Raw genomic sequence first — 18,596 nt, forward strand, 5'->3', positions numbered from 1 at the left:
CATCTCTTGTTGGCGACCTTCAGGTCACGGCTTACGTTACGACCGGAGGTCCTCTGGATTCTCCACATTTCTCTGAAACGCCACTACTGTGACACAAATAATGAAACGTAGGCTTGTTCAAAACCACGTTTCCGAGCTCAGGCAGATGAAAGTAATTTGAAGTTTGTAACAAACACAAAAAAATAAAGTTGGAGAACACGCTGTACACACAATTTATTACACATCAGAATGTTGATTAATGTTTCATTGATTATGTTTCAAAGGACACTGTTGGCATCTTAGGGTTACTAAGTCTCCATCACAACCATCAGATGCGTGTTGCTTGTTGCTTTTCAATCCTACTTGTAAACAAGTGAATTTGCTTTTTTTTTCGTCACGATCCGACCTCACAACCTTACATTCGGGTCGGATCGTTGCCGTTCTGAAAACCCGAGAGCTTCAGTATAAAGGACCGGAGGAGAAAGACTGCAGACAAAAGCTCAATCCCTCGATCCATCTGCTGCTCCATCCTGTCATCAATGATGAATAATACAACAAGGAAAGTTTAACTCAACCCCGACCCAGACAGACAGGCCCCCTTTGTACAGTTCACAGCCACGGACTCAGATTTTCAGCATAGATTCTTCAGCCCGTCAACACAAACGGACCGATGCAGCTGTCAACTGTGCTATGTGACATAAAAGAACGAGACTTTTACAAATTAACCCATGTGTAGTGTGATATGAATATGATTTATTGGCCAGTATACTCTCTGATGCTGATTGTACTGACTCTTTTAACTGACTCGGTTAAAACATGCGTTTGCTCAACTGGGGTGTAAAGGTCACGACCCCCTTTACCTCTTTATGTTGTGAGTCAAAAGCTGTAAAGTTTGGCAGCCACTGATCTAGGTAGTAGAGTTGTAAGGTTGTTGTTTTTTTAAAGAAAATATTCAGGTATGACAGAAATCTCTCTAAACCTTGTGGGGGATTATTTTATGAATACTAACTTTTAAGCTACATTTCCTGCATCACCAAACAAACTCCATGTCCACGGAGTGGTGTGGTGATGGCAGCCTTGACCTCTGGGGTTACCTGTCTTTAGGTGGAAGCTTCAGAGCTCAGCTTTGGCCATAAGATGCTAATTAAGCATATCTTTTATAAGTCTTAAAATTAGCAAAAGAACGACTTTCAGAAAATCCGACAGGAAATCTGTGGAATCACCTGAGGGCCTGAGATGAGATCCTCAAAACCTGAGAGATTACAAAGTTAAGACATGGGATGATAACAGAGTCCTACCAAGGAAGACCACATAATGAAATTAAATCAAAAGGAGCTTTATCAAAGTACTGGTTAATGTGTGTACATCCTCAGGCGAATCCTTTAAGAACCAGCTGTAACCTTTGCTTGGTGTCTTGGCTGATTGAAGTACCACAATCTAAAGGACTCGCCAGAAAATTGAAGGAAACTTACTTCAGTTTCTTCTTGAGGCCATTTTAACAAAAGGAGTGATAATGGAAGACTAGAAAAAATTACTTTTCCCCTAAAACAATATGTGAAGACGACAAAAACTTGAAACACGAGGACGATGAAAAGCAGGTGAAAGTTGATCGGATTCAGGATACATTGACCGATCCAGCTGCTTCTCACGCACTTCCTTTAAAAAAAACTTAAAAAATAGCCAAGTAATAGCAAGATTACTTTTAATGTACTCAAATGCCTGTGCATGTGTAATTGTGTTTCTAACTTTATGACAAATGAGGAACAAGAACTGGCAGTGAGAGTTTTGTATCCATTAGCGTATTACAGCACGCTGTCAGAGTGTCCTTGCACTGACTGTACCGTGCCGGTGTGTGTGTGGGTGTGTGTGTGTGTGTGTGTGTGTAACTCCTGTGATGAATGACATGCCATGAGAAGTTGTGATGTTTATGCAGACTGCAAAAGTTTGAGCTGAATGCAGAGCGAAGGAGGAATCTGTGTTGAACGCAGGTTGACTGGCTGACTGTTGGGCCGTCTGTACTTTTGTATTACATCAAATTAATTAGGCTGTGTCAAATAAAGCTCCGAGTTGTTTTGTTACGGTGAGAGAGCCAAACACTTTTAATAGTTACGGTCAATTTTGTATTAAATGAAAGACGAAATTAAAAATACAAGCCGACAAAAGGCCAGCATGAGATTTTCACTGTTTGATGAGCTTGTCTAAAAATCCCACAGAGTCTGTCCTCAGATGAAACGCTAATGCCTAATGGATCTGTACCAAAGGTAGGGGACAGTTACATTTTTCTCTAAATTAAACATACGTATGAATACAATTGAAAGGGAAATGAGAGGCGCAGACACATTATACATTTCTCCAAATAATCCAACTCAAATTCAACTGAAAATACTTTATAAACTCAAAAGGAAATCAAATTGTTGTAGTAATTCAAACTATCCAAGTTTCTTCAGAGAGTTGATGTAGATGCTGACGGCTGTTGCCAGGATGGATCTCCTGCAGAGGTCAGTAACACTGCACTTCTAAGCAGTCCTCTGGCTGAAGACGCTTGTTGCATAAAAGTCTCGTGAAGTTTGTAATTTGATGCTACTACCTAAACAGATATTAGCAGAAAAGATCACACTCTCAACAACCTGCTTCTAGAAGACATGCTCTCCTGTAGTCCAGGTGAACACCGAGGTATTTCTATTATTTCTATTTCCACTTCTTTCCCCATGATGGAAACAGAACCGGCAATAGGAGAGCGTACAAAGTGGAAAGGAATGGTGAGAGTACAGTGCCCTGTGGTGCTCCTGTTCTGATGACCACCTGGACAGAGTCTCTAAAGTTGTAGTCCGTTTCTCAGACCTGTTGAATGTTTATTACTGTGTCATTCAGTAAATAATGACATGTTCAATGCAAAATTTACACTTTTAATAGACTTTTAATGCCTTTTAATACAGGTTTTAATGCAACTTTGCATTGAAAGTGTCATTATTTACCAAATAATGCAAGTTTGACGCTTTTAATGCACTTTTAATTCATTAAAAGTGTCATTATTTATTAAATAACTCTTCACGGCAACAGTCAAACATTTATGAAGACTCCTTTCAAGTCATGTTTATGATAGCGTCACGTCAGTCTTATGCACACCCCTTCAAATAAAGTGTTACCAGAATGCCTTCAACAACAAACTTAGCCTCGTATGATAATTGAACGATAGAAGATTTGTGTGCTACGAAGCAAAACTAAGCATCTGCACACTGCGTTCAGGCGTCAAACACGTTAATCTGCTTTCTAATGAAGGTATCTCCATGTGAACGGGTTTTTCATGTCGCCAACTAACCACCCACGTCGCCTTAAAAGGCGCGCGGTGCTTCCCATCACAGAGAAATCGCCTGTCTCGCCCGTCTAGCATCGGGAACAAGCCGCGCTCAGATTCGCCTCCCCGTCCAAGCTGTGCTCGCCAGGCTGTGTGCCACGTCACCCTGAGCAAACTGGCATTGCCGCTGCCATGTGTCAGCGCCAGAGGTGGAGATGCAAGGTCACCAACTGCACAAAAGCCTACCACACCACACAACATCTGTTCCGGCCTGTCACTGTGCACACATTGGGGCGAGCTGCGGCGCTTCCAATTCATCAGAGCTGCCCACAGCGTGACATGTTTACAGTGCTCGAGAAGTGGAGATGCTGTGGTGGTGTCAAGGGGATGCATCTACAAAAAAGGCACCGTGGGGTTCTTTGTTTTATGCTGAAGTGATGAATGGTGGCGCCGTGGAGCCGCCAGAATGAAATGAAAATGGCAGTCCTGCAGAATTCTGTATAAAAATAGCACTGAAGCTGTAGTGTGTAACTTTTAGAAAATACATTTATAGTTTCAACATATTTGTTGGGACTGTCACCGTGTTATGACAGTATGGTATAACCTTCTCCCAGTGCCAACTAGAAACAACCAATCAGGGTCAGGAGGCGGGTCTTAATGCTGTCCAGTTGTGAATGCTAACGTTGGTTAGCATAGCCACCTATGACGGAGGATAAACGGTTTTCCTGTAACCATAAATTGTTAATCCACTATTAGCACATTGAGGAGCGAGTACATGAGATTGACTGACAGCACTAAGCCCCGCCTCCTGGCTCTGATTGGTTGTTTTTGGTGCATTTCTTCAGACAGCAATAGTAGCTCAAGGGAGGAGGTGGTGGAGATTGAACTTTTCACAGATTATTTGTCTCATGTTATGCTGTCACAACATGGTGACAGTTTAAACAAATATACAAACTTTTTTTTATATATATACAAGTGACATACTGTATCTTTAAACTATGTCCTAACTCAAAGGGCAGCAGAGAAAATCTTCATCCAGCTCTACGGGTGAAGTTTTCGACACATGCAGGCCTTCTCAAATATTACAACACAAATAGAAAAAAAAGAAGAAAAAAAAAACATTAATAATCCCGTAACCCCACAAATAACTGCGTTGTGTTCAGTTTGACAGGAGGCTGTATTAAATATGTGCCACAAACTCCCAAGAGAAGTCCAAGTTATTCCAGCGGTATCAGAAATCTGACAGAGCCGATCCATATCGGCGCGTCTAAATCAAACGTCATGATGGATGAAAGCCGAGACCTCTGCATGCCGAGCTCCTGGAGAAGCTTTGTCAAAAAGCATCGCGCCGGGACGACGACGGATATCCCGCTGACGGGCGCGTGCGAGCGCTCGCGCACGCACGCCTGCGCAAGCGTCGGTGTATTCATGCGTGGGTTATGTGTGCGTCACGTCGGTGAATGTTTGAGAACAAATCCCTTGAGGAGTGTGAATCTGCATCTGTGTGTGTGTGTGTGTGTGTGTGTGTAAAAGAAAAGAAAATGGAAAAGATAACCCAAAATAATGAGAGCAAGCAGTGACTCAGACTGTGACATATGGTATTTTCTGTGACATCATCTTTTGCAGCCTCGGCACTGAGATCCTGCCAGTGACTGGTTCATGCGGCTTCCAGGATGAAGGCTGCAGATATCTTTTTTTGGGTCGTCATTATTTCATCCATGCCCGTGCTTTGAGGGAAACCAAATTACCGAGCACATCCAGAGTCGCCCTTAAAATTTGTACTTTAAATGAAACACCTCGAAAGCCCAACTCATTTTTAAACGAGGGCGACACATAAAGATAAAATGTGCTGTTAAAAGAAAGACAAAAACGTTGGAACTAACGTGGAAATATTAATTGATCACTGATTTACGTTTTTAAAGGGGAGTATAATGTGTTTTCCAGGGACATGGTGCCATTTTACAGCACAATCAGGTAACTGTGTCTCCTTCAGTTATTATAAAAATGCGGAACAACTTAAAGGAAATTAGATTTTGCATCATTTCTGATTCTTTGATATTGAAGTAATAACATCAGAACATCATATAAAGTATAAAAAAAAGGTCAATTTTCCATTATGTCCTTTTATTGTACATTGGTGGAAAAAATGAGATGCCACTGATATAATAGACAAAATGATATTTCTGTCCAAATTGATGTATACTGTGTTCAATCTAAGTGTGAAACACACTCACTAGAGGAAAAAATGAAGGGCTGGAATAATCTGGTTGTACTCCTTTGTTGAAGCACCTTTTGATTTAGTTTCAACATTTCAGCATTCAAAAAGGCAAATAGTGAGGCTGGGATCAAAAGGATCTGTTTGTACAAAGGTATCAGTTAGGAGATGGATACACAAAAGATCTCACAGCCATAAAGAGACACCACAGGCATTACTTTTGATTTAATTTGATAAAATAAAACTAATATTCAAGCACACAGCTGTTAACTTGAAGTTGTTTTATGTGGGAGTCCACATAGAGTCCACATAAATAGCTCTGGCCGGTAGGAATTGGCCCGTGAGCCTTCAGTTTGTCACACATGCCTTCAGTGAATAGTTCCTTAATATCGATAAAAAATGTATTGGTTTACATATAACAAGACATTTTGTCCATATTACAAGTTAAATAATCTGCCAATGGAACCAGTACATTTTCTTTTTATCAATATCAAGTAACATTATTTACTTAAAATAAGCTCATATATTTTACTGAAAAGTTATTTGTAAGTTAGTTTTTCTTTGTTTCAAGTGAAGTAAGATGTTTGTACTAGAAACTGTATCAAAAATTTTTGGTAAGATTTTGTGTTTTTGCAGTGCATGATTTATTCATCTCCCCTCCAACAGGCTGCACAGATCTTCAGTTTAACTTGCTTGATTTTTAGCAAATTATAATAAAAAAAATCTCCCAACAATTACTAATAAACAAGAGAAATTTAGCCTAAAGGGATGAGTTTTCGTCCATTCTCGCGATGTGCATGGAATGAGTGCAATGCGAGGTTGTACACGCACGCATGCACGCACGCACACACACACACAGACACACACGTATGAGCTGATGAGAGATTGCATGAGCACAAACAGGACTTGGCTTTGCAGGCACTCAGCGATGCCAAGGGACATTATTTGGCAGCTGTCAGCTCTAATAGGAGAATAGCAGGGTGGGAGACGGTTTCAGGCCCTCCACCAAGCCTGCATGGGCGCACTATCTGGCAACGTTAGTGCTGGGTGTGTCGGAGCGTACGCACGATCAAGACGCCAGAGACGACTGTGAGTCAGGGACTGACAGCGTTACCAGATCACTTGTTTTATCACACCACCCGTTTAGCATTGTGTGTTTCCTCTGTCTGTTTGCAATGTGTGTGTGTGTGTGTGTGTGTGTATAGTATTAAGTAGATGTTTACTTATACTCGTCATTGCTTATATTAATTGTCTTGCTTTTAATTAACCATTTTTTTAGATTATTTGATTTGAGAACAACAAAAAATTACACTTTTTTTTATTTTTTACATTTTTAGCAATCCTGTTTACTAACAAAAAGACACTTCAAGTGTAGACTTCAGATAAAACTCAAAGACGACATGAAGCAGGGATGGAAAACGTAAACACACACATGCACAGATGCATGTTGAGCAAACACTGTTTTCTGCCTTCTCCGATAAGTTCCAAAGCTTTTTCATTTTGCGTTAAAGTTTAAACTGCTGCCTGAGTGGCAGCAGCTTTGAAATAACAATGAACTTTAACTTAATTTACATAACAAGCAGCTTTTGAGGAAAGAAAATGCAGCTCACAGCAGCCAACATAAAAGGGGCATGGAAATCCTATAGACTGTAATCATATTTCACATAAAGCATCTAAAGGCAAAGCACATTATGTAAAATTTGAGAAAAAGAAAAAAAGTATATATATATATATATTTATATTCTGATCCCAGCGGTGCTTTCTGTTTTTCGTGGCCTAATTAATATTTAATCAATATAAACGGAGGGAAAGCTGCTGCCAAATGGTCAGAAAGTTGCACGTTCTCTCTCTTCAGATTCCACTTTCCGAGCCCCGCGGGGGGTTTTGTTTGTAAAACCGCTGGGACCCACACACACACACACACACACACACACACACGCAAACACACGCACCTACTATGTATATCCCACCCGAGAGAACTATTGGGTGAGTCACCCCTTCGTGGCGTCGCTTTAACTCCCTCCAGCCACGGCAACGGATCTCTGTGTGTGTGTGTGTGTGTGTGTGTGTGCGTGAATACCCGTCCATATGTGCCTTAAGGTTTTGCGGAGGCTGCTTTGGCGAGAACAGCTGTAGGTGGCAATGTAGTGTCGCGATGCAATTATCCAGCATCAGTAGCTCAGACGAGGGGGTTTCATCGCCGTGCGAGGCTTCACGGGCCCCTGGAATGGTCCGCGGGGGGCTTTATAGTGTAAACTAACCTGCTGTGACAGTGAGGAGTGATTCAGCTGCAAGCTGCTGGAAGACAGACCCGGGATCTGTTTGTGCATCTGAGTGGGTCTCTGCAGAACAATCCAGAACATCTCGTTTTTATTTTTTAGCATCAGAAGCTCTCTGACACTTGGAAGCAATGGAGCAAATTCAATTACGCAACCAAGACTAAGAATCTGCGAGTTGGACTTTGTAGCCCTGTTAGCTCTTTCACTGAGGAATAGCAACGTTTTCCCAAAGCAAGGGTTGTGTAACGTTGCCCAAAGAATGATGGGATACTGCAAAATATCCGAGTTAATTGTACATCCACTTTTCCAGGCAGATCAAGTGAGCAAAGAAATGGCTACAACTGAACAACTTTTTCGCAAATCCGACGTCTCGTCCGGTGACTTGAAATTGACCCCTGTCTCTTTAAGAACCTCCTACGTTTTCTGACACTCACTCTTCAGCTCTTCATCACACCAATGCTTCTCCTTGATGCCATTTACATCCGGTTCTTAGGAGTTTTGGACTGAGAAGTAGTTCGTAGCACACTCACGGTTCGACTGGGTGTTTACTAATTGCTGCTGCCGCTAGTCTACAGGGAGGAAGACGAGGTTCTCCGTGCTCTTCTGGGTGAATAGGCGACATGTTCTACTAGCAAGCGCTTAGGCAGCCCCTGAACGGTTGCCATGGGAGATTCAAGGATTGATCCCCGTCTAAAATAAGTAATCTCACCTGTCCTCACTGTTGTTGTTTGTGGAAAAACCTGCAGCCAAACGCCGTCACCGTCGAGCCGAACGTGTTTCACCTCAGAGAAGTTTTATGCAGCGTGAATATTAATGTACTTCAGCAGCTAATCCGTTTCCCCCCGTAAACGACTGAATGATCACTAATTGCGCTTGACTGAAAAGATTTCTTGCTGCTAAACGGTTGCCTCTGTCTGAAGCAATTTCCACAGATATTAATCTGCTTCACCGCTTGTTCTCAGTCGGTGGGCTCCACAGGCTTTTTATGTCTCTTATTAAATACACAACTCTGTTTATATATGTATATATGTATATATATATATATACACACATGTATTTTTTTTATTTTTTTTGCAGTTTGATGAAATGTACTAATCGGGAAAATCTCATTAACATCTGTCAGTATAACATATTTTGTTATGATGCAAATGGTAATTTTCACTGGGAAGTTTTTGTCATCTGGTGGTTTAATAATGTCATTTTGTCCTAGGAGAGTTTTTTTTATTTAGGTTTAATTAAAATTTGAGGAAATCTCATTTTTCTTTCTAAATACAGAAGACAGTAATAATGTATAATTGAAAGCTGCTGCAGCGGGATGGATTCCTTTTTGTCAAACCACGTAGCGAAAACTGTTACTTGGCAATTTAATCAACGAATTAAATCAGGTGTAGAGTTACTCTGTGGCCTACAGTACAAATGTGAAACTATGAGCCACATTTTGTAATCGAGGATCACTGCTTCTTGAAAACGCACTAGAAGAGCAAAAATCTGTTGTTCATTCATTCGTTTATTTTAAACAGACTCGTCCCAAATCCATTTTAGTCGCAAATGTGTCTGTTACAAGGTGCAAAGGCTAACCAAACAAAAACCTTGATTCAGAGAAAGAAATGTGTGTGAGTGTGTCATATGGACATATTGATAGCTGTGCTGCACTTTTTTGTTTTGTTTGAAAAGCTGCATGTCAGCAGTTAACAGAGCCAGATTCTCCTCACCACAGAGGCTGGGCAAGTTCTGTTCTTCATATCTACGGTTCCTCGTTCTCGCCCAACGTCCTACGCTGCTTTTGCTTTGCATCACTTTTCTGCATTTCAGTTATTCACTAGTTCTCATGCAACTCAGTGCAAAAATTGTGTAAAAGGTATAAAAAAAAAGTGTTTTTTGTCTATGGAAGCAGAAGGTAGAAACTTTCTGAAATGGAAAAAAAAAAAAAGAAATACCTGCAGATACGGCAGATATGACTGTACTGTCTGAACTCTTAAGGCGGGTTTATAGGGTTCTGAACTCCTCATAATCCGCTCCATCACATCGAAGGCTGCTAATTTCTCAGGTTAGAGTGTTTCAGAGCATCTTCAGTGAGGGAGAGAAAAAAGCAGAAAGATGGAGAGGAAATAGAAAGTGGGCCAAAGGACTTGCAGACCAGAAACAGCGATGATGTTCTCAGTGACGTTAATGTTTGAGAGAAAAAAAACAACAACCTCTGTATAGATTTAACTTTAGTTATAAAGCCTACGCTTTCACCCAACGTAACGAGAGGAGAATCAACATGAGTGTGACACAGATTTAGGAAACCAACAAAGATAAAGGCTTCGTGACGATAAAATCAAAAACGGAGGAGATAACGAGAGCATGGCGATGAGTCAGACTTGCAAAGTTGCAGAGATTGAAACGGATAAGAAAAGCATAGAAGATGATTTCAAGGAGAGGCAAAACATAGAGAACAACATTTGCTGAATAATCTGGTGCTTTTAAACGTGGAGGACAAAGACTAGAAAGTTAGAGCTGAAGGCCCAAGGTGCTGCAGTTACTTAAAAACAGGAATGGTTAAAAAAAATGAGAAATTGGATGAAAGATAAAAGTGAAAGTATTATGGGTATTTCTTGTATTAACCAGCTTTTTCAGGCGTTTTATAATAAAAGTTGTAACATTTGTGTTTTGCCTGAAATTGCATCATTCATATTTCTAAAGTTTTTTTTATTTTTTTTTTTACTTTATTTTTCCGTATTTTATGTGGTGTTTTTAAATGCGTCATGGGCAGTCACTTAGCCTGCTTGTTTTCCCAGATACTCATTACCCAACAGACATTTTGCTATTAACGTACACGCTGCTACTAGCTAATGGCAGCTAGCATGCTAATATTAGCATATTTGTGCTAATAAATGAGAAAATGGACTGGTTAAAAGGGGGGAATGTAGAGGAAATTGTTTGTTCAGTCATTATCTGGGTTGTGTGGATGTGTTTTATGGGTACTTACAACATGCAAATATTAACATATTAACTTAAGGAAATTGTTGCTCTATGTTGTTCTTAGAAGGCTGTGTTGCAGTTCCTTCAATTAGTACTTTGATTTTTTTTTTATAATTGTTTTCCCCTAATGTTAATTTATCCAATAAACATTAGCATTTAAATTGCTGTTAGCTAATGTAGTCAACATACAAGCATTAGCAAGGTAACTGAGAAGGAGAACAATGTATGGCCTGGTACATGTGGCAGTCCTGTGGGATATTTTATCCAGTTTATGTAGATATTTGAGGGGCGTTCATACCGTGCGGTGAGTCAATACTCTAATTCCTCTACAGTTGGACAATCCCTGTTGTAGCAATTTTCCCTTGCTGATTTCACCTGCTCCCAAAGTTACCTTTTGCATATTTTTTTCAGGTCTGTTCTTGTGACCCCAGCGGAGCTTTGATTTCTAATAAATGTTCTCCCGAATGTTAATTCGCGTGAGAGAAGTTCTGCTGAGTTCTGTGATTTCCAGCAGTGTTCCCGTTTTTATTCCCAGCGATAAGCCGAGTCCCGCCGGTGGTTGTGCTCCTCGGCTGGAGCAGCTGAGGGCTGCTCTAATGGCTCTTAAACTGTGAGCAGAATGTCAAGGGAGGAAAAAGAAATACCTTTTAGATTAGATTTTCCAAACCTGTTATGTTTGTTTTTCAGCTATAAAATATGGAGTTGAGTCGGTGCTGGCAGTACTCCAGTGGAGACACTTTGGACAAACTGTACCGCAGGGAATGTTTGCAGAGTCAAAATAGCACTTTCACAATGACTACCTGCAAAATATGTTAACTCTTGTTTGTAGTGTATGCGCTGACACAAAACCGTAGAGCCAGAGAGTAAAAATGGTTCTAGGAGGGGAATTGTTGTGCAAAATTTACACTTTGTGTGTGTTTATGCTTCCATTTGGGTATCACCTGCTTCTAAAAACAAACAAACTACTAAAAAATGAACCCAAAAACACTCCAATGGCACTAAGTCCGTGGTTTTGGTGTCTGGAAAACGAGCCGTTTCAAAAACCTCCCAATAGACGGGCACTGTGCCATCACCTGGCAACCCAAGCAGAGCTGCAGCATATTTGTTCAGCTGGTTTTATCACTTTATTCGCTGTACAATGGCTGCTGGAAAAGACTTAACACTCAGAAACCACTTTACTGCATCTTGTCAGTTGTGCAGGAGGCTCCACTTCTGCTTTTCAAAGATGTACAGCTGCAGAAATACACTTCTGTCTGCAAGTCATTTTCATGTGTAAGTGCAAAGTTTGAGTTGGGGAGGTGTGGCCCGTAGCAGCTTATTTGGATTTAAAGTGACAAGAGCTCAAAATAGGCAGAAGACAAGACTAAAATCTCATTATCTGAGAATGATTTCCTGCAAAAAATGTAATAACTTGTTTTGTGTAGGCCATAGACCTATCCTAACCTGTTCAAGAAAGCATAATAGGTCACCTTTGAATCTTTTGTCTTTAAATATACATTTTACCTATAAGTAAACATATATGAGAAGTGACATAATATTTGATTTCGAAGACAAAATGACTTCCAACATGAGTCGTGAGAATCTTGCAGTGATTCCCACTCCATTTACTTCTTTATTTATGTGTGGAGTTTTTTTTTTGTTTTTGTTTTTTTTTTTTTTAATTTCCATATCGTCATTTTTGTGGGTTTTACTTATTTATTTATTTTAAATAATCTTCTCTATAATCTCTACGTTGCTGCACCTAGCAAACAACACGTGCCCATCTCTCCCAAACATCCAGTAAGACCAGCAATGAAGTCTTATCCAGACCTGCATCGGTTCCCAGGTTTTGTCAGAGCATTATTTTCATCTCCCCTTGTTTCCTTGCGTTACCGTAATCCGTTTCAGGGGCACGTCTATTCCAGCCTTCCTAATGCTGCACAAAAAAAAAACCCAAAACAACATCACTCTGACTGACGTCGGTTTCTTTCTTCTTTTTTTTTTTTTTTTTTTTCTTGGAATGAAAAATGCCTGCAGAGAAGCGCCAGAAAAATACAGCAGCGAGAGAGAGTGAAGACAATCAACAAGAGAGGAGTCTGGGAAGGAAGATGGAGGATTTTATTTAGACTTGACAGACCTCCATCAGTTTATTCTTTTTCTTGGGAAGGTTTGAAACTTGTTAGACTCTTTCAAGTGTTAAAATCACAAATCTGTCAATACCACTATACACACAAACTCTTTTACCAGTCATGCCTACTAGCATTTGAATGATGTAATAATTAGCTGGAGCATTTTTAAGATTTATGCCTTGGGTCAAACATTTTTGGTTTGCATTCAGTAGGCAGTAGTTTACTGGAATTTTGGCCCATTCTTCCTCACACAACCAGTTTAATTAAGTCAGGTTTTTAACCATCTTCGTTTTTTGCTTATGTCATTTTCCATTTAGAAGAACCATGCGCGCCCAAAGTTGAACTCTCTGGCAGAGATGTTGAGATGTTGTTTAATGTTTTTCAATAATCTTCTTTCAAAATGACGCCATGTGTTTTATGAAACGTACCAGTCACTCCTGTGACACATCATGACGCTGCCACCCTCGTACTTCACAACTTCCTTTTTTATCAGACCACAGAAACATGTTCAAAAGTTGATACTTTTGTGTTGTGGATTAACATATTAGAGCAGTGGGGTCACAATTATCTTCCTTTTGGGCCAAATCAAGGCCATGAATGCTCTTAAAGGGCCGGTTGCACCAGAATGTGGTGATAAAACCCGTTAAACTGTTGAAATATAAATAAACTCTTAAAATGAAATAATATTGAACATCTTTTCAGTCCCTCCAGGATTTCACAATTGTTTTTGTGATTTTTTTATTTGCAATAAAACAGTGTCTGTAATTTAGAAACATATGCACTTATGTGACTTTTTGATACTTGCTGTATCATTTTTATGCATTATAGTTCAACATTAAGTAAGGCTGATGCAGCTGTTTAGTAGAAGAAATACTGCCCCCTGCAGGTGGGAGTAAACCATCTCTTAGATCCAATGTTTTTCACAATTTTTGTGAAAAATCTGCATTAAACTCACAATTATGCATTAGCGTGAAAAAGTTCAGCAATTTGTTGATTTTGTGTGAATTTCCATGATAATTCACAAGAAACTGGAGGGACTAATTGATGCAATTTGGCAGAAAACAGATAAAAACTGCTTTGAATTGATTGATAAAATAATATCTAATAGACGGATCTATTTATGTCTCCTTTTAGAGTTTGGAGGGCCACATAAAAAGCTACGGTGGGCCAGATTTGGCCCACGGGCCTTGAGTTTGACACAAGTGGATTAGAGGCTTAGAAAGCGATGACATCATCATCATTTAAAGAATATAAAAGTAAATATTTTGGTCCTTATCCTGGCATTTAGCAAAACTGAATAATTTTAGCTAACCTAAACTGGGAAAACTTTAGTCTGATGTGAAATAAAGAGAAAAAAAAAAAGATTATTTGCTTGTTTATGCAGTTTATGTAAATATCTAGTTTCAGCCGCTGTAACACACTTTCTAGTAGCGCGGCTTCTTACCGTCCGCAGCGTTTGATTCCAAGTCGGTGCTGTGCTAATGTCTTTATCCGTACCGCTCCAATAAGCACACACGCAACTATTTCACAGCATGCTAATCAAAAGAGAATTGCTCTAATGCATGTTAGAAAGCCTGCTGACGATCTCAACTGTGAGATTAACGGCGAGGAAATATTCACGGCTCCTCTTGATGGCAGCGCTCGGGTCACAGCTGCTTTCCTGGGCGTGTTGCTATAATTTCCTTGTCGACAGATTGACGGCGCTTTCTTATTTTCTTTGTCGTATTCGTTTTGTTTGTTTTTTTTAAACAAAAGAACAACTCGATAAAACTGTGTTTGTTTGTTCTTTTTTTTATTTAGCCGTGTGGAAAAATTACAAATCTTTTTGCTCTGCTCCATTGTTTGCTTTTAATCTGAGCATGGAAGTAAATATATTTGATAAAAATTTGATCGCTGTAAGGCAAAGCAGATTATTTTCTGGCGTATTCATCGTCTCTTCAACATTTTCTGAGAATCCATAATGAGTTAATTTTATTGTTAAAGTAATAATTACTCTGTCCAGTTAGAGCGATTCTATTCGTTGTTCTTCTCTACTCCCACAGAGTTAAATCGGCAGGCCTCTTCCTGCCTGTGTTCCAGTTTTGCGATGCCATCAGAACTTGTTCAAAGGCTTCAAAAAATAAAAAAAAAACAAACCTCGAAAAGATGATAAGAGGAGACGTTGTCCTACATATATATTTATTTTCTGTAAATGATTGGCACTCCCTGCTGGCAAGCAACCAAAGACTAGTCTTTTTCATCCTCCGTTCCTGTTTCTCATGCTCTGTTCCGAGCGGTTTCTCTCTCTTTTATTAATGTGAATAATCCTTTTGAAACGTATCGTTTCATAATGTGTCAACATCAAAACGTTGCTTTTTTCCCCCTCCTCTTTTCATGAATTTGCTATGTCCTATTGCAACCCGTCCTGTTGTTGAAGCAATCCTAGTTCATTTCCTTTTCTCTTCCTGTGGTGCTTTGTTTTTGTTTTTCGGTTTTTCTTTTTTGGTGTAAATTCACTCAAATGGGAAAGAATCCAAAGACGTTCCTCAAGATGATGTGTCTTAAACGTTTCCCTTGCTTCTTCCAGGACTCTGACGGAGCTTCTGAAGCAGCCGGGCGAGGCAGGAGTGGTGGATGGAGCTGGGATTCATCATCCCATCGGGACAAACGGCATCGCGGCCAGAACCATGCGCACCAACAATGGTAGGGCTGGGGTTTGATAGTCCTTCTATCAGAGTCTGTCATGCTACATGCCATAACAGAGTTGCAATGAAAATAACTCAACCATGTCATTAAATATAAGCAGGCGCTTATATTTGTAGTTCAAATAGACAATATTGTTTTTTCACCCCTGAAGATTAAGAAGATTTAAACAGTAGCAGGTGTCTTTAAACCCATCGCGCCCTCCTCAGGTTTGTTTGGTTGTCGCTTTGAAATTGGAGACGACGATTTTGCACCTCCTTCTGTAGTTCTATATAAGGACACAAAAAGTCCTTTTCAGTTCAACAAATACATCAACACCTCAGGAACGAGGAACTGTTTTACATTTTCTGCCGCTCTCTGTTGTGTCATTGAGGAAATGTTTCTTCGAAACGCCTTTGCTGCGTCTCTTTATGCCATTTCAAATTGGAAACCTCCATCATGGCTACGGCCTCCTGGCAGATTAGGCACATTGATCTGGGGCTGGTTGGAGGGAGAATGAATGCAGTTGCTCCGTCCATTCGTCTTTGAATTGTCAATTTTACACCGTCTACTTTTCCTTTCACAGCAAATTTTGAACGTGTCATTTCTTTTTTTTAAATGCCAATCAGGCCTCCTTTAGACGAGGAAGTAACGATTAGCAAGCGTCTGTAAAAAAAATGTGCTGCAGCGATAATGTCCGAGTGACACTGTGACATGGTTGTCATGGAGATGAGAGCCCACACTGCTGTGGTACATCTGGTGGACTATGGGGGAATTTTTCTGCCATAATTTGAAAGCAGGATTACATGTCTTTTGTTCTCAAAACTTTTAATACTTTTGCTTACATTTTCATTTTGAAAGCAGGACTTCATGTCTTTCTTCTCAAAACTTGTAATGCTTACTCAAACCTTTCTCCTCGCGCTCTTGCAGAACTCTCTGCTCGCTTATGAAACATTCTCTGCTTGCTTTTGGAGCCATCTTTTGCCACCGTCGCCTGGCAACCTCTCAGCCAATAGAATGAAAGTGTTGTACTGGGTGTGTTTGTTTCTTTCTAGCGGGTGTGCCTGTGTGGCTACTATCCGCTAGAAGGAAACAAACGCACCCAGTACAACACTTTCATTCCATTGGCTGATTTTTGTTCCAAAAGCAAGCAAAGAATAATTCCTAAGCGAGCAGATAATCCAAGCAGAGACAAGTCCTGCTTTCAAAATAAAAATGTAAGCAAAAGTATTAAAAGTTTTGAGAACAAAAGACATTATGGAAGGAAAATTCCCCCATAGAGGACCGCCTACATGTGGAATACATAGATACACAGATATGGCGCTGTTGGCAGTTGCACATAATCTCAATGGCATCATTAAATTGTTGTGAACCCTTTTACAGTAGTACGCATAATTATGAAATGATCATCAAAAGTTTAAATCCTTCTCCAGAGGAATCTCAAAATCTGAAACAAAGACAACAATATTATCTTTTTGACATCTGTAGCTACAAAACTAAGTCAAACTGTGTTTTTTAGTGTCTCTCATTTGCCCAATTGATTTGAAAACATTTTGTCACCTTGAAACTACAAAATTTGTGGAATTTTATCAGGATTTTCAGCAACAAACCAGCGCATAGCAGGGCAAATTTTGCTCAGAATTTTAGCAAAATCGTTCAACTTCAGCTTCATTTGGACTTTGTCTGAGCAACAATTAGATTCTCAAATGGGTTTTGACTGGACCTTGAAAACAAATAAAGTAAATTTTCACACAACAGTTTTGTGCCAAACTGCAGGCTTTTGTTCTCTAACAAAGAGTAAGGAAAGCTGAATTGAAACAAAATGAAAACTGCATTTCATTTTCCTTCCATGTCATAGTTCTGCACTACTTTGTCATCAAAGATATCAAAAACACAGAAATGTGTAGTTTCAATGTGACGTAATGGGAAAGATTTCAAGAAATATACCTTCACGAGGTCGTGTGCGTGCGTGCGTGCGTGCGTGCGTGCGCGCGTGCGCGCGTGCGTGCGTGCGTGCGTGCGTGTGTGTGTGTGTGTGTGTGTGTGTGTGTGTGTGAAAGAACAAAGATCTATCTTTTTCCCATCTTCACAACACATGGCTGCGGTGTATTTCCTACAAAATGGCTTTCTGAGCTGGTAAAGGTTCATGAATCAACCTGATGGAGAACATACAGCGAAGCAACAACTACGTGGACGGCAGGAGAACTGCAATAATAAAACAAAAAGTAACTAATCTGATCATTTGTTGGCGTCTCTGCGGAGGATTCTGGCGCGTGACACTGCGTGCTCTTTAAATAATCTCAGAGTCACAACTCGCTGACAGGAGAGACGCTTATTCCCTCTGACGCCCTTTATTTACATGATTGATCACCACGGACACCATGAAGGCACGGAAGTGTTTACAATTCTAGGAAACGCTCCCCTCGACACCAACTCGTCACTTCTCAATTCCTGCCCCCTCGTTCACTCGCTCACACACAAACAAACAAAAACACAGAGAGAGAGAGAGAGAGAAAGAGAGAGAGGCAGAGAGAGAGAGAGAGAAAGATGCGTCTTCTGCGGCTGAGGAGGAGAGACGGACACGCAGGTCATATTTAATTAAGATGTAATTAGCGGCTCCGGCTCCAGACCCACAGAGGGATAACTGTGTGACCCATCTGTCTCCATCTTCCTCTTGATGCTTTGACCACCACACGCACACACACACACACACACACACACACACACGCTCAATATAACACCCTGATTCTTCTGCGAATTGAGGCTTAAATTAGTGGGCTTTATTTTCCGACGGCTCGTATGTAACAAACCCGACGGCGTGTTCAGAGGACAAACACCCCACGCCGCCGCCGCCTCACAGTTGTGCACTTCACAAGTTTGGCTCGTATCAATATGTGATAGATACATAAACGCCTCCACACTCGAGAGTTTCTTCCATCTGAGCCAGCAGTGAAGCTGGTGGATTCTCAGAAACCTGCTGTTTTTTTTTTTTTTTTTTTTTGTCGCTTTAATAGAAAAAAGTGATGTTTTATTTGCTCTGCTCAGGTTCAGATGTAGATGATCCAAGCCTTTATTTCCCATATTAGCAAACTCAC

The 18,596-nt window shown here is 40.3% G+C and overlaps 1 protein-coding gene across 1 annotated transcript in view; it reads left to right on the forward strand.

The window, feature by feature from the left end:
• The window catches only part of LOC103147399 (protein shisa-9), a 106,816-nt gene that overhangs the window by 23,142 nt on the left and 65,078 nt on the right, over positions 1-18,596 (forward strand). Inside the window, exon 3 of the mRNA XM_007565717.2 lies at positions 15,407-15,522. Coding sequence (XP_007565779.1) covers positions 15,407-15,522 — 116 coding nt within the window. The remainder of the gene's footprint in view (positions 1-15,406; positions 15,523-18,596) is intronic.

This window comes from Poecilia formosa, unplaced genomic scaffold (genome assembly GCF_000485575.1).
Source record: "Poecilia formosa unplaced genomic scaffold, Poecilia_formosa-5.1.2 Scaffold182, whole genome shotgun sequence".
Lineage (NCBI taxonomy): Eukaryota > Metazoa > Chordata > Actinopteri > Cyprinodontiformes > Poeciliidae > Poecilia > Poecilia formosa.